The sequence below is a fragment of the Typopeltis vanoorti genome, chromosome 18, assembly GCF_054136105.1.
Source record: "Typopeltis vanoorti isolate ZY-2024b chromosome 18, IOZ_Tvanoo_1.0, whole genome shotgun sequence".
NCBI classification, from domain to species: domain Eukaryota; kingdom Metazoa; phylum Arthropoda; class Arachnida; order Uropygi; family Thelyphonidae; genus Typopeltis; species Typopeltis vanoorti.
The window spans coordinates 83,128,459-83,145,066 of NC_143566.1; the positions used below are offsets into that span (position 1 = coordinate 83,128,459).

Genomic DNA, 16,608 nt, shown 5'->3' on the forward strand with positions numbered 1-16,608 from the left:
AAATCATTTGTGATCTTTTTATTTATATGTATTTATTTTCATAAAAATAAATACATTTTAAGTACAAAATCAGTAGCAAAGTTTCATTTAACCTATTAAGTTGCACTGCTACATGAGTGATACTGATATAGGAAACGATTGAAATTGTAATGGGCAAAAATACCCAAAATCCTAATTTGATATCCTCTAATGTTGTATATTTTTTGCAATTCTTGGGCTCAAGCTGATCTTAAAGTGACTGTCTTCCAAATTTTGTGGCAGGTTAATGCAGTCATACTTCTTTAGATTAGGTGATTGTTTTATAACTGTTGCCAACTCGAAAATAGTTTTTCCAACCTATAAATTTTTTTTTCATCTGATCCTATGTCACTGGATGTCCCAAGACATGGTCTGTCAGTTCTTCTCCAAGCCAGATGTTAACAAATCTTCTTGTAGATCCATAGTAGCTTGTATTGCAGTCACAGAACACTTTATATACTTCAAGATATGACAGATCAGCGCCGGCCCAAGCAAATTTTTGAGTGTGGGCAAGATTTTTTTTTCTGCCCTTTGGTCGAAATTGTATACACACACACACACACACACACACACACACACACAGTGGTATCTCGCTAATCTGAACCTCTTTAGTCCGAACCCTCCAATAATCCGAACTGCAGTTTGAAAGAAAAAAAAGTTTTATTTATTACATGTTATTATTTTGTGCACTATTATTTTTATTTAATAATTATTATTTTAACTATTATATAAAAAAAAAAATCAGCTAACGCCTTTTTGTTCCCGTAGAGGGAGTAGGTGAGGCCATTTTTTTTTAGCCCTATCTAACTTTTGGAGACTGAGTGGGCAGTTCAATCTCCACTGGTAGCCAATCGGAAATAGCTGGTCCAAGGCTATCACTAATTAATCGGCATGCAGTGAAGAAGGCGGCTAGTAAGTGCCGCCATCTGGTGGTCCATAACCCTAACACAATATTTTTAATGTCTGAAAATAGTGTGGATTCGACGGCTGATTTTCTTGAGTTTCCGGGAGGAAAAACCTGCTAGCCCGTGCCAGAGATTGACTAACTCTGGAACCATTCGAGAAAAGGCTTAGAAAAAATTCCTCTAGTCGGCGACTAGATTCAAACGCCTTTCGTCGTGTGGTTAAGCACTGTAGAGTGCAAACGCCGCTTCTACTGAGCTACACAGGCTCTTTAACTATTATTATTTATTTTATTATTATTACAGTACAGTATTTTTTTTTTTCATACTGTCGATTGTACAGTTATATGGTAGGCCTATTTTGATTTATTGTGTGTATTCACATTTGCTTTTTTATACTGTACTGTATTGTAGGCATGAATCACCAAAATCGAACCAGATGCTGAAATTATAAATATGACGCTACAGAATGAATTAGAAGACGATGATGACGATAAACAACTCGAAGAAAAAAAATAAAACATGAAGAGGTAGTTGACAGTTTTAATATGTGTATAGAATGGGTTAACCAGAATGATACACCATTCCACAAAATTTTATTGCTAATGCAGCTCTGAGAAGAAGCATTTGAAAAAAAGTTTAGCTTCCAAGAAGCAAAAGAAAATCAGTGACTTTTTTTTACAAAGAAAAAAAAAAACTTTTTTTGTGTGTCATTTTGTGAAACTTTATTTTGTGTTGTATACAAGAAAGGTGATATTTTGACGCAAATTAAGCAAATAATACTGAACTATGCAATTTTATTAAATCAGAATCCTCAACAATACAGGTACATATAAAACTAAATTTTTTACTAAAAGAAACGTGTACTGTATTGTTTTTAAATTTTACATTACAGTACAGTAGCTTTTTTTCTATCAGTTACTTCATTTATTTATAGAATTAAATTGATGTACCATTAGAATCTGATTATTTTTGTCTTAACTGCTAGTTATTGTTGTCTCTTGGGGTGAAATTCGCTAATCCGAATGAGCACGGTTTTTATTAGTTCGGATTAGCGAGATACCACTGTATATATATATATATAGTGAATAAATAAATAATAATAATAAATAAATAAAATAATTTTGTTTATTATATAATGAGTACATAATTTTAACACAATTTATAAATATTACATAAATCACATTAAATATGACAAAACAAATATGAAAAAATCTAAATTAAGAATTAACAATTTTAATTATTTTAAAAAAAGAAACCTTTCTAGCCTTAATTTCGGCAAAAGACTTTGCTACTACTTCTAGATCTAATGTCTCGGCTATGTTACTTTCAATAGATAAAGTGGCTAAGCCATCTAATCTCTATTGGGACATTGTGGACCTCAAATAATTTTTAATAACTCTTAATTTAGAAAAACTGCGCTCTGCACTTCCAACTGTAGTCGGGATTGTTAAAAGAATTCGTAGTGATGTGTACACATCAGGAAAAAGACTTATGCAGTTATTTGCACAAATATAATTTAGTACTTCTTTGGGAGAATAATTATTTGATATCCTCCGAGACAATATTTTTAATTCATCTAATAAATCTATTGCTGAAATATCTTTTTGATCACCATCAGACAGAACAGTTTCTAAGTCGAAACAAGCTTTTTTTACTGTATCATTATCAAATTTTAAGTTACCAATGTTAAAGAGAAACCCAAAAATTGATTCATATTTATTTAGCTGTTCAAATCTCTCAGTAATTGATGTTATTGTTGAATCAAGAATTACATTTAAAAAATTAATTTGAAACTGTTGCTCAAAATTAGTAATTGATTCGTCAGGACATTCATAATCGAATTGAGTTTTTACATGTCAAGTTCGTGTGCTGTCATTAGTTGGGAAATTAGCATTTAACCCAATATTTAGAGCAAAGTTATGGGCTTGGTGCTTAACTTTCAAAAAATTATTTTCGCTTCTGTGTGACATCAAGAATTTTTCGTGACATCTAATGATTTCAATGCTTCCATAATATTGCAAGAGATATTTTGCAATTGTTTGCTAGATGCAATGACTTCACTTAGAATGTCATACCAAACAAATGTGCCAAATATAAACTTGAAAGAATTAATTTTTTTTGCTAATGAAACTAGCTTCCAATTTTGTTTTAATGCTTGTTGCTCAATTAAGCTGTCATCTTCTGTGATGAAAATTAAAGCTTCATGTATTTTTTTTACTTGATTTCGTATTGCTTTTACAGCTTCAACACGACTTTCCCATCTCGTCGTTCATAAAGGTTTTAAAGTAAAATTTTGGATGTGGTTTAGAAGAACTTCCCATAGATGACTTGATGAAGAAAAGAAATTATAGATTGACTGGATAATGTCAAAAAATAAAACTGTATCTACATTGCAGCTTGCTGCATCGCTCAATACCAAGTTCAAGGAATGCGTACAACACGGAACAAAAAATGCTCTAGGATTTTTGTTCCTTAAAAGTGCTTGTATCCCTGCATTCTTCCCCTTCATATTTCACCCGTCATATCCCTGACCATGGATATTTTGAATATTTAAGTTTTTTTCTTCTAATAATTTTAAAATTACTTCAGCCATACCACTTCCTGTTGTATTATTAATTTTAATAAAATCAAGAAATCTTTCCCCTATTTGTATAATATCTTGGGTTTCTCCATTTTTTTCTTTTATAGAAACATATCTTACAATTACGGACATTTGCTCCTGCTGCGAAATATCAGTGGTGCAATCAACAATTATTGAAAAATTCTTAGCATTCATTATTTTAGATACAATTTTGTTTTTTAATTTCATTACTCAATATATTAATGATTTCATTTTGTATACATTTCCCTAAATAATAAACGTGAATTTCATTGTTTTTTATGTGTTCTACAAGTTTTGTAATATGCTGTCAAATTCAATCACTTACAAATATTTTCCATTATTATTTGTATATGGAGTATCTGAACTTCCTCTGAACGCTATGTTTTCTTTTGCAAGAAATTTAATAACCGATACTATGCAATTTAAAACATGCATCCAGCGTTCTTGTTCTTTCTTGAGTAATTTTAGCTGATGTTGATCAATTGTATTTTCATTTTTTAAACGCTTTTCCAAATCAATCCATTTTTCAAAATTATTAAAATGTTCTTGAGATTTTTCATTGTGCTGAAGAACTTTGGACATATGTTTCCAATCGTTATTTCCTTCTGAAATTAAGTTCATAGTTCGAATATTAGAAAATAATTTCAGCTGATACAAAATACTACATTTTTTGAACTTGAGTTAATTAATTAATTAACCAAGATCTTTTAATGGTTTCTCCATTACTCAAAATCCTATTATAATGCGATACATGAAAACTTCTATTATGTTCATCGCGTGGAAAAAAAAGTCTTATTTGATTCAGCAGGAGAACCTCATTTTACTAATATATCAATTATTGAATTGGACAAGTTTGGCCATAAAGCTGAATTGTCAAAAAGCTCGTAATTTAGTGTTGAGGTATTTGTATTTGAAGTCGAAGCTATGGAATGTTTCTCAAGAGCTTGATTACCATTTAAATTAGAATTAGATGGTAATCACAAATTAGAAATTTCAGACTGATTGTCAGTGGGGATTCCACAGGAACGTCGCTTTCACTGACTCATATTTCTGATATTTTCAAAAATTTCCGCAATTGATTTTCTTGCTGAGCTCGAATAACTTCTCGTTCTGCTCGTCTTTTTCTGTATTAATTACCAGAAAGGGTTTTCATTTTGTTTCTCTGGTCTGCCATTTTTGAAATCATCAAAAAAACTTTATTTTTTTTTTCATAAAGTATGGGCCCAAAACAAAGTAAAAAATTTAGAATTGAATCATTTGCCAAGTCTAGTCCCTTTACACATTCATTTTTATCTAATTTTATTGCATTAAGAAAACAAATAAATTAGCAAAATAAAATTTAAAAAATTTCAAATATATGCAAGAGTTCGTAAAATAAAAAAATAATAAGTTAAAAACAACATGGCTATAGCTACAAAGAAAATGAAATTAATTTATTTAAAAAAATCATTACTAAGATAAATCACATATTTAACTACAAACTTACCTTTATAAATACAAGGTAACAAAATTCATTCAGAAAGCTAATAATTAATACACATTAATACAGGGATAGTGAACTGTCATGTAAGAAAATTTTGCGGATATGTGAATGATTTATTATAATAATGATAATTATTATTATTATAAAACCTTCATGGAGTCAAAGACTCATCGTGGGAGGTCTGCTATTATACACATCGGTTATCATACTGTGCCTTAAATATATTTACTGTCTCTGTGCTCACCACACTCTCGGGCAATGCATTCCAATCACTCACCATTCTCCATACAAAAAACCTGCTCCTCATTCCCTTTGTGTGAGCAAGGCGAGCACACCTTGCTCACACAAATTCCAAATCTCCTTATATCGCTTTCTTTACTTGCTCTTCTTTTCTCTTTTCCTTTTGAAAAAAGCAGCTCCCGATATCTTTTTCTCTTTCAAATTACTGATCTAAATGACAATAAATTTCGTATTGATAAATTATTCTTTTTCTCTTAATTATTAATTTTGAGTTAATTTATTATTTTTAAGAGTTTAAAACAATTAAATCTTATTTGAAAGAAATCGATTAAAAACAGTTGCCTTCTACAGATTTTTACTATAATAAATTAATTTATACAATAATGTGAAAATTTGATAATTAAAGGTAAACTATAATTATTGAGGGCAATGTAAGATGTAAAGTATACTACCATGAGCGATTTTGGCAGTTTAGCAAAATGCGCCTCTGATTAATATGTTTATAATTTTATAAACTATTATCTTTAAAATTTTATTTGTCTATCAAAAATCAAAAATAAGTACACAATTAAAAACAAAGTCAAAAATTGTCCAAAGTCACTTAAACACAGAATACACAATACACTCATCCTTTCTTTTAGGCTTACACGGTGATCCGAATGAATTTTTGAAAATTATGGAGACAGCTACCGTGTTTGAATAAAAACTTTAGTTTAATATAACTAAAATCTACATTCGATCTTTCGACCTTTATGTCAAGGTCATCTTCTGGAGCGTACAAATATACACAGGAAACAAGCTATACTACAATCAAACTGGTTCGTTAAAGACACTGACCAACTGCTACCACAATTGTTGGCCTGACCTCTGGTGAAAAAATAAAAAAATAAAAAAAAATTATACATCAACGCTAGAGTCCTATTATTAGTGTTGTCTAATATATATATATATATATATATATATATATATATATTAGATATTTTTTTATTTATTAGATATTAGTTATATATTATCCAGCCAGTTGGTATGGAATGGTTTCTAATACTAGTTACGGATTGGCTAGAGTCCTGACTTATGTTGGATCTTTCATATTAGGTAGGCTGAATGTGTGCCATCCAGATCCTTGGAATTTTCATGCCATCTTTGTTATTGATATTTGGGTGGTTTATCAGGATTTCGCAGGATTCCTTAAATTTCCTTTCGTACCAGGTTTTAGTAAAACCATAGCCATCCTATACATTAAAGGGTTATCAGAAAAAATCAACAGAATCCTACAACATTATAACCTCAATGCCACCTTTAAACCACCCACTAAACTTAAAACCATATTCAGCTCCTCTAAGGATCCTCTCCTCCCATTAGCACATCCTGGAGTCTATTTGCATCCGCTGCACCTGTAACACCTTACATTGGTGAAACAGGATGGACAATCCCTATACGCAAGAAAGAACACATTAGACACATTAAATATAACCATTATGGTGAAGCAGGCCTCTCAGACCACGCACTCAACACCTTACACCAAATCAACTGGAAAAGCACCTGCTCCTTACACCGCACAAAAACCTGGTACGAAAGGAAATTTAAGGAATCCTGCGAAATCCTGATAAACCACCCAAATATAAATAACAAAGATGGCATGAAAATTCCAAGGATCTGGATGGCACACATTCAGCCTACCTAATATGAAAGATCCAGCATAAGTCAGGACTCTAGCCAATCCGTAACTAGTATTAGAAACCATTCCATACCAACTGGCTGGAATGATGTTAATATATATATATATTAGACAACACTAATAATAGGACTCTAGCATTGATGTATAATTCTTTTTTATTTTATTTTTTTATTTTATTTTATTTTATTTTATTTTATTTTATTTTTTTTTTTTTCACCAGAGGTCAGGCCAACAATTGTGGTAATGGTTGGTCAGTGTCTTTAACGAACCAGTTTGATTGTAGTATATCTTGTTTCTTGTGTATATTTGTACGCTCCAGAAGATGACCTTGACATAAAGGTCGAAACGTCGAATGTAGATTTTAGTTATATTAAACTAAAGTTTTTATTCAAACACGGTAGGTGTCTCCATAATTTTCAAAAATGCACACAATACACTCAATATGTTTCACATTCAAAATTGAAATGACGCTGAAAAAAATGTAAGTGCATAACAGCATATTGCTGTTTTATCTATCCAAATTTGCAGCAGAATTCAAGAAAACGAACAGCGTAATATACACCTATGTTTCAGACTAAATATTTGGATAGATCAGGGTTTCTGAAATTTCAGATATCCGTGTACCCATTCTTTAATTTTCATTATTACTAAGTACCTTATCAAAATACCCTTATCAAAATAATATTAATAATAAATAAAAATATATTTCATTGTAAGTGTCTGTTTCATTTGATTTTAGATGTACATTTAAACAAAAAAAAAGTTTTATTTATAATAGAACAAAATTTATAAAGATACTATACATTTTTACTTAATATAAATAATTTATCATCAACGAGAGGAGTGAAATTGCTTATTTCTATATCTGCTATGTTGCTCTCTTTTGTGCATTTTATAAATCCAGTCTTTAACCAATGATCCATACTTAAGAATTTGAAAGCTAAAAAAATTACCGTATTTACTCGAATATAACTCGCACTTTTTTCCCCAAAATTAAAGCTAAAAAATCGTGGTGCGAGATATATGCTGGGAGTTTCGGAAACTAAAGTTTTCAGAAAAAACAACAACTAAAAATGGGTATGACTTACCAAGAAGCTTCTATTCTCTGTCCTCGAGAGCGGTTTCCTTGTGTGCAACGTCAAAATTATCTTCCCAAATAGAGACATCTTCTTTCCCATTATATCAAGCAAAAATTACCAGTAATTTAAGACTTGAAATACATAATGAACAATCCTTGATAAATTCGGTATTAACAAAAGATCGCACGACCCAAACAAAAAGCAACAATTGAATGGAAATGCTAATTCTCTTAAACCGATTTCCATAATATCTGAAATACATTCACTCTATATTTCTTAGTTTTAACACGTTCATGACAGGGTAGCGTCAAGCAAAACCTTATGTTGCACTGGCAACATGTGGTTTTGCTCGAATCTATATAGCAGTTTCTTTTGGAGGGGAGATGTAATCCATTAGTTAGTGTTTATATTCCCAGTTGTCTGTAATTGCACTATTTGTTGAGAAATATATTACACAGTCTGCAGATGTCTGGGGACCTTATTCAGTGACATGATAAAACTAATTGTTTTTTGTGTTTTTCTGCAGTATAGTTGCTGTTGTGGAGGGCATATTCTTTACTGCAGGGAGCGAGGAGAATTCATGCATAATATAATTTAATATATATATATACACATATAGAGACTATAAAAATTTATGAAATTCACATAGTATGATACTTTATGGATTGTTTCCTTCAGTATCTAATAAGTGGGTTCTAGAATGTTTAGTTTTAGTATGTATGACTATAATTTTTTTATTAAGAAAATATAATAAGCACGTATTTAGCTGTCAGTGGCAAATGGTGCCTTTTTTTATTTGGTAAACTAAATGCTGTATTTTTCTAAAAATATCTTGTTGCTGTAATACGTCTGAACGAGTGCCCTTATTAACACTCGGGAGCTAGTAGCGGTAATTTCGCGCCGTATGACGCGGTATATCTGAGAGATACATTCATTACTAGTATGTGCTAAAATGCAAAAAAATAAAGAAAAAACACTGCAGATATAATACATGATGGTACATTAAAAGACTATAAAAAATATTGAATCCAGCATTATTTCATAGCCGAATATAGAAACTACAAGAGTTTCATGGCGAATATATAGAAACTAAAAGTTTCGGCAGATGCAAGCATAAGTAGTGCCTTATGGGCAACTCGCAGTAAAGGTTGAGCAAGCTCCAGACCACTTTCCTTGGTACTTTCCATAAATGTAAAGCACATCTTCTAGAGTATGATATATGTATGATAAAAATAAGCCTTTGGCTCTCTATTTCAGTAATACATGATGACTTATTTATTTTCAGTTACAATCTAGAAATTATTGAAACAAAGAAATATAAAGAATAAAAATTTTTGTTACAAAATAACGCAAACATCGATAATGAAAGAAAATAAAACTAAACAAATGCATTTAACATTAATTAATCAGAATCTTCAATAGTTGGATTTACCGAACTGTCATAACAGTCATCACAAACAATATTGCTATGCTAAAGTCATAAATACTTTTTACAATGCTTGCAAAAATATTTTGATAAGCGACTCGTTTTGGATGCATAGCACATAAAACTTCTTTTTTCTGTTTGTTGAGGGAGCCGTGTCTATATCATCATTAGAATTTTCTTCAAATTGTGTCTGAAATTGAAGTTTTGGGTGTAAAGGCCTATTTACACCTTTAAAGATTTCTGAATGCCTTTTTATTTGTTCTGATACTAACTGCATTACAAGATTTCTAATAAATATTCTGCTCTGTATTTTCACATTGTTGTTCAGCATATGAATAATCTGAGCATTTATATTTATGAGCCATACTAACATCGGAGCTCGTGGTATCTCTCAGATACAATTTACTGTCAAATATCACAAACCTTTACAAAAAACGTGTTCAACCAGTATAATTGTCCAGTATAATTATAACATAATTATACTGGACAATTATAAATCCATTATAATGTGTCCAGTATAATTGTAACATAAACTCTTAAGTTTTCTGCCCTTTTACTTTTTTGCCTGTGGCATTCACCCATTCTGCCCCTGCCTCACGCTGGGCCTGCAGGAGATAGAGTGTGTCCCCTTGGTGATCAGATCAGGGCAGCTCTTTGAATGTTGTGTGAAGGTTATATTTTTTTAGTACTCATACCTGCTTGTTTCAGGTGCACTCTGAACATATGGGATATGAAGGGGGAGTGAGGAAAAAAAAAGTGCGGAATATCACTCATAACATACACACGCACAGCTAGTCATGTTCTTCAACCTATACAATAAAATATCTATGTCAATTACCAAGTATCTACCAGATCTGCCGGGACCTCTGCAGGATCAAATATCACAAACTTTGCATAACACGTGTTAAACCAAACCGACAGCAACAAAAGTGCAAAATAGCACTCGTAATATACTCACGCACAGCCCTTCAACCTATACAATAGATAGGTTAAAGAATATTCATGTTAACAATTAGCATGTTTCTGTCAGATCAGATGCGAGCACCCAAGTGTTAAGCAGCGCCATGCCATGAGGCAGACTGCCTCTATGCTACACCCTGTCGGCAGTACTGGTCCCTGGGATTATCAAAATAAAAATAATTATTTGGGGCTTATATAATTAGAATAAAATATAATTATCTTTATAAATATGTATATATAAATTTAATATTAGAGCCTGTGTAGCTCAGTGGATGTGGCTTTTGCCAACCACGGCGCTTGGCTGCACGAAGGAAGACTTGGTTTCGAGTCTAGTCGGCGACTAGAGGAAATTTTTCTAAGCCTTTTTTCGACCGGTTCCCGAGTTAGTCGATCTCTGGCACGGGCAAGCAGGTTTTTCCTCCCAGAAACTCGGGTTTTTCGTCCTGTAAACTCAAGAAAATTGACCGTAGAACCCACATTATTTCAGACATTAAATATATTGTGTTAGGGTTAGGGACCACGAGATGGCGGCACATTTGAGCCGTCTCTCTTCACTGAGTACCGCTTAATTAGTGATAGCCTTGGGCCATCTATCTCTGATTGGTACCAGTGGAGATTGAACTGCCCACTCAGTCTCCAAAAGTTAGATAGGGCTAAATGGCCTCGCCTACTCCCTGTATACGGGAATAAAAAGGCGTTAGCTGATTTTTTTTTTTTTTTAATTTAATATTTTTTAAAATTTTTTCTGTCTCCAGTATAATTGTAACATAAACTCTAAGTTTTCCACCCTTTGACTTTTCTGCCTGTGGCATTTGCCCATTCTGCCCCTGCCTCACGCTGGGCCTGCAGGAGATAGAGTGTGTCCCCTTGGTGATCAGATCAGGGCAGCTCTTTGAATGTTGTCTGAAGGTTATATTTTTTTAGTACTCATACCTGCTTGTTTCAGGTGCACTCTGAATATATGGGATATGAAGGGGGAGTGAAGGCATATAGTATTTTATCTTTTTTGTAGGAGCTCAAACCATTAGCCAAAAAAAAAAAAAAAAAGTCGCCCAGTAATCGAGTTGTGTGGCAAGAGCTACAACACCAGAACAAATAGCACTGAACTCTGAATTAGCATTGTGAAAATCCACACTGCTGAGCTGGATGATGATTTAATTGTTTATGTAGTTATTATCCAGTGTGTGTTGGCTCTTTGTTAATAGAAAAGATAGTAAACCATCTGAGAGATATTATTATTATTATATGGGCACCTCCATGGAGTGCAAAGCTCAGCATGCGAAACCCAAACTATCCACACATTCTATCATCATACCTCTCCTTGAACTCATTAACAGACAAAGCATCCACAACTGATTCTGGCAATCCATTCTGCTCATTCACAACTCTCCAAACAAAAAAATCTAGTCCTCACATCCCCTACTAACCACACCTTTATTAAATTTCCAGGGATGATCCCTTGTTCTCACCTCTCTAGCCAAGTGCCGAAACATTTCCCCTGCATCAATCCTATAAAATCCGTTAAGCAATTTAAATGTTTCTATCATATCCACTCGTTTTCTCCTGTCACCCAACTTTTGCAATCCACATACCCTCAATCTATCTTCGTAGGTAACATTCCAGACTACTCATCTTCATTGCCACAGCTACCAGATGTAGGTGTATCAGGGCCTTATAAAGAGGAATAACAACTTTCTTATCTCTGCTTATTAATGTGTTCTTCAGCAGCTAAGTAATCTTATGGGCTACCTTAGCAATATGTCATCTGAACTTTAACTCTCTGTTAAGATATTTAAATCATGTTAAGATATTTAAATATCTTATCATAGGCCCTTTTTTAACAGAAAAAAAATTATATAATTTTTTTTATAAATTAAATATGCATACAAAAATCATTTTAGGCTAACATCATTAACAAAACATAACATCAAGTAACATACATTCCTTTTCTATGCTTAAAATAAAAATAAAGTGATAATTTTTGTCTTTTAACATCTGGTCTTGAATGGTATTTATTAAAGATTTGTCTATCTGTGACTTGGGGATTCAGAGAAAGCTGAGATGTACTGTAACTTTCTAAATGATCAGCATTTTCATCAACTGGCTACGTGCTCATGGGATGAGTGTGGATTTCTCGGTTCACTATCACAACAGCTAGAATTTCTAAGTTCCCTAATTTGAGATATCAACTGCTGAGCTCTGATAAAATCTATCATAATCTTGTTCTGATAAGGTCTCAGTTCCACATGTAGAAAAAAAAACAAAAACAAAAACGTCTACGGGTATTTTAGACCTCCGTAACTCAGTCAGTATAAACAAAGCCCTTTGGTCAGAAAGACCTGGGTTCGATTCCCATCCATGACATGAGTAACCTTCATCTGGTCTCTCTCTCGACTAAAGATGAGTTAGCCAGTCTCATATGGCTAACTCATCTTTTTCATCCCTTAGAACAGGCAAACCATCCCTGTGAACACACAGACATCTACAGACATAAGCCACTCCTGGAATAAGGATTAACCAACCTGTTCCATAAGATTTCAGCTTAGAATGAAGTGTGGGTCTATGCATGACCTTAAATCACAACAGGTATTTTAATTCCAGTGATGTGTGAAGATACTCCTTGCACTATATTCTTTACAACACTATCATTACTGTGCTTCAAACTGTTAATATTTGTCACTTCATTCTCCTGCTTTCAACACATCCCACATTTCTTGCACTTGCCTACGAAGCAATTTTGACACTCTCTCTGTTTGCTCTCATTTTCACACCATAAGCCATTCACTCTTGGCAGTGAGTACATTGAGCACACACTGCATCACAAGAAAATGAGAAAAAAAAAATTGAAAGTGAGCTACAAATAAAATTGGAAATGGATAGATGAAGTTGAGACATCCCAGTGAAGTATTTTGCCACTGTAGACTTTATATGAGATTTTATAAAACAGTGTTAAAACTAGCTGTGACGTAAGGAATAGAATGTTGGACAGTAAAGCAAAACCAACCATGATCAGAAATTGGAAGTGGTAGAGTTTCAGATACAGAGATGGATGTGTGAAGATACAAAGAAAGGCAGGATTGGAAACAACATTCTTACAGAGAGAGTCTAAGAGTGGTAACTGAGAAGAAACATGGAAGGTTATCAAATAAGTAAGAAATTCCCCAAAGAAAGAAAGAATGGAGGGTAGGAAGGAAGGATATAAGGAATATGACTGGGATATAAGGCTCAGAAAAACAAGAATTCCATGTTTTTATCTGCCCTCCTTGTCACTGAAGAGAATGAGTGCATTTGAAACATTGCCGTAAAAACATTTAAAAAATAAAAATATAATTATGAAAACATTGTAACTTTTAAATAGTGTAGTTCTGAAATGAGAATGATGCAGGAACTTACTTTTAAAACCTTAAATTTCCTAGTGGAAACATTAGTTTTCTCTTCCTTCTTTGGGAATGTTTTATTCCTTTTCCACTAAATTGTTAATTCATACTATCCAAAAGCCAGTTTTCTTTCTCAAAAAATAATTGCATTATCGTTTATCAGTTATCTTAAGAAATATCAATTGTCATCAACTATCAATTTTAATTAATTTTTCACAATTTCAATTAATTTAAAATTTTTTTATGTTAACGCAGAAATGACATTGATTTGATATTTTGCAGATTAATGATCAGTGGATCCTCTGCCCTTCCAGACCCAGTGATGCAACGGTGGAAAGAAATAACTGGGCACACTCTTTTAGAAAGGTATGGAATGTCAGAAATTGGAATGGGGCTTTCAAATCCTCTTAATGGAACTCGATTAGCAGGTAACAGTATTTTTCATATTTTACTTATTCAAAATAGATAAAGAAAGGAGGAACTGTAGCATTTAATTATCTCACTTTTCATGTGTGAGGTGTAAGAAAATGATAGTTCAACTTGATCAGTAACTTTAAATACTCAGTTTAGCAGAGACATGTTGCAGTGAGATTATAATAATGAAAACATTTTAGTTTTGAATGGTTTATCAATTGATAAATCTCTGATTCCATAGAGGGGCTGATATAATATGAGACAACCAAGTCAGGAGACAGATCATATGATGGGAGTGTACTTAATAGACCTGTGTGCCAAACTCCATCAAACGCCATAGAAGTATTAAGAAAATAACAAAACTTGAGCTTCTGCAAATTTTCCATGACATTTGTTAAAAGATCAGCAACATAAGCAAGATCTATTAATCTGTACTTTTAGTTTCTTATTAATTGAGAGATTTCTAGGTAGCCTAAAGCAGAATGCTAATGGATTCTTCATTACTTGAGGGAAAAAAAAATTAAGATTTGTTTCCCATATTAGGAATACATTAAATATGAACTAGTTTCAGGATAAATAACAGTAAACTAGAAGAGTATAAATAGTAATACGACTCTGTAGCACAAATATTAAAACATAGGCTCTCAGAATCATAAGCCTTTTTTTTGCCATTCCATTTGTACAAGATTCTTCTATCCTCTTTCAAGCAGACCATTAAAAGAAATATTAAAGGAGGCACAGTTTGGAATTGTAACAGGATGTTTACTGATACACAAGAATATACGAAAATAGTAGTAACCCAAGGCATTGTTTTTTCTGTAGTAACAGTGTAGAGAACTTTCCAAGATCAAAAGAAGTGGAAGCAGGATTAGATTGAAGTTACTGCCAATTACATTCTTTTCCAAGGGAGTAGGGCATAATGCAAGTTTCCTGCTTCTGATCCTTTCAAAATGAGTTTTGGATGTGGTGATTCATTTGCTGTCATGCTGGTATTCACTCACTTATATGTCTTTAGTCAAGTACATGTAATACATATTTTCTTGCCTGTGAGAATACAACCCTGTTTACTGAAGTTATAAAGTCTTGAAAAGTTTTGTTTCTAGAACAAAATATGAAGCTTATCTACATTCTATGAATGGCACAGGATTTAGATATGCTTATTTATACTGTACATGGTGGAAGCTCATGGTAGTCAACCTCCTGGAAGGAGATGACATCTGACAAGACAAGATTTATACTGTGTTAGTACTGGTATATTATGGGTTGAATTGACATTGATATTGAGAGTATGAAAGATTCATAACCTTTGATAAGAAATTGCTAATAAACCATGTTTTCAGATTGTACAGTTTCTCCATCATGTTAAAATTCTGGCTGAAAACATCACAAAACTTGAAATAAAGTTTTTAAGAATATTCTTATTAACCAGTGATAGGCCACCATTATCATGAATTCTTCAGAATATAACAGAAATTGTGCCCCTATTATTACATGATTGAGTCTTCTATAAAGTAATCACCATGAATCTTACCATCAGTTTAATAGATTAAATAAAATTTTAGATAATATTACATTTTGAAAAGAGATTGCCATAGATAAGTTTTACTCATTTCATAGATGGCACCAAGCCTATATGGATACATGCTAAAATAATGAAAATGAATAATTTGGAACACTAAGACTTTCTACTTTTTTGTGTTGATTGATGATAATTAACAGTAAATTATAATTACAGTACTATAACAGCACTTATTCTGCTTTGATCAGAACTAAAATAACACTTGTTTTTTTTTAAGGATATGTAGGTTTACCTCTTCCTGGAGTAGAAGTATGTATAGCAATACTAAATGTATATTCATCTAATGGATACGATATTCTTGTCCAAGGAAATTCCAACCATATTTCAGTTAAGTCAGGGTATAAAAATGAGATTGGAGAATTATTTGTTCGAGGTCCTAATGTTTTCAAAAAGTACTGGAATCGACCTGAAGCTTCACAGGCAGCATTTACCAAAGATGGATGGTTTAAAACTGGTGAGATAATTTCAGAATTTTTAATATTATAAAACATGCTACAGAATTTATGTTATACCTAAAATATTATACCCAAACAGTAATATCTAAATTTCACTGATGTTTGTTATGTTCTAAAGTCATAAGTGTTTATAACATTTATGTTATAAATATATGAAAAGACATCAATACTGCCTTGGCAATAGTCAAAATTATAAGTAACCAACATGTTAAAAAACAAAAGACAAAGCCAGTATCTTTATACTGGCAATAAACAGTTACATGAGGAGTACAGAGAGCAATAGGTAACAATAGAAATGGGTAACATTTGTTAAGGATGAGAAAGCACAGTACAAGCAGCAATTAGCCACTTGGGACAAAAAAAAAAAAAATCCAAGGGAGTTGTAGAAGAAA

The 16,608-nt window shown here is 32.4% G+C and overlaps 1 protein-coding gene across 3 annotated transcripts in view; it reads left to right on the plus strand.

Annotated features, from left to right (window-relative positions):
* Nucleotides 1-16,608, plus strand: part of LOC150096866 (malonate--CoA ligase ACSF3, mitochondrial-like) — an 87,336-nt gene that overhangs the window by 52,471 nt on the left and 18,257 nt on the right. For all 3 annotated transcript variants that reach the window (XM_090407921.1, XM_090407922.1, XM_090407923.1), the window contains exons 5-6: nucleotides 14,051-14,196; nucleotides 15,979-16,215. In XM_090407921.1, coding sequence (XP_090264047.1) covers nucleotides 14,051-14,196; nucleotides 15,979-16,215 — 383 coding nt within the window. The remainder of the gene's footprint in view (nucleotides 1-14,050; nucleotides 14,197-15,978; nucleotides 16,216-16,608) is intronic.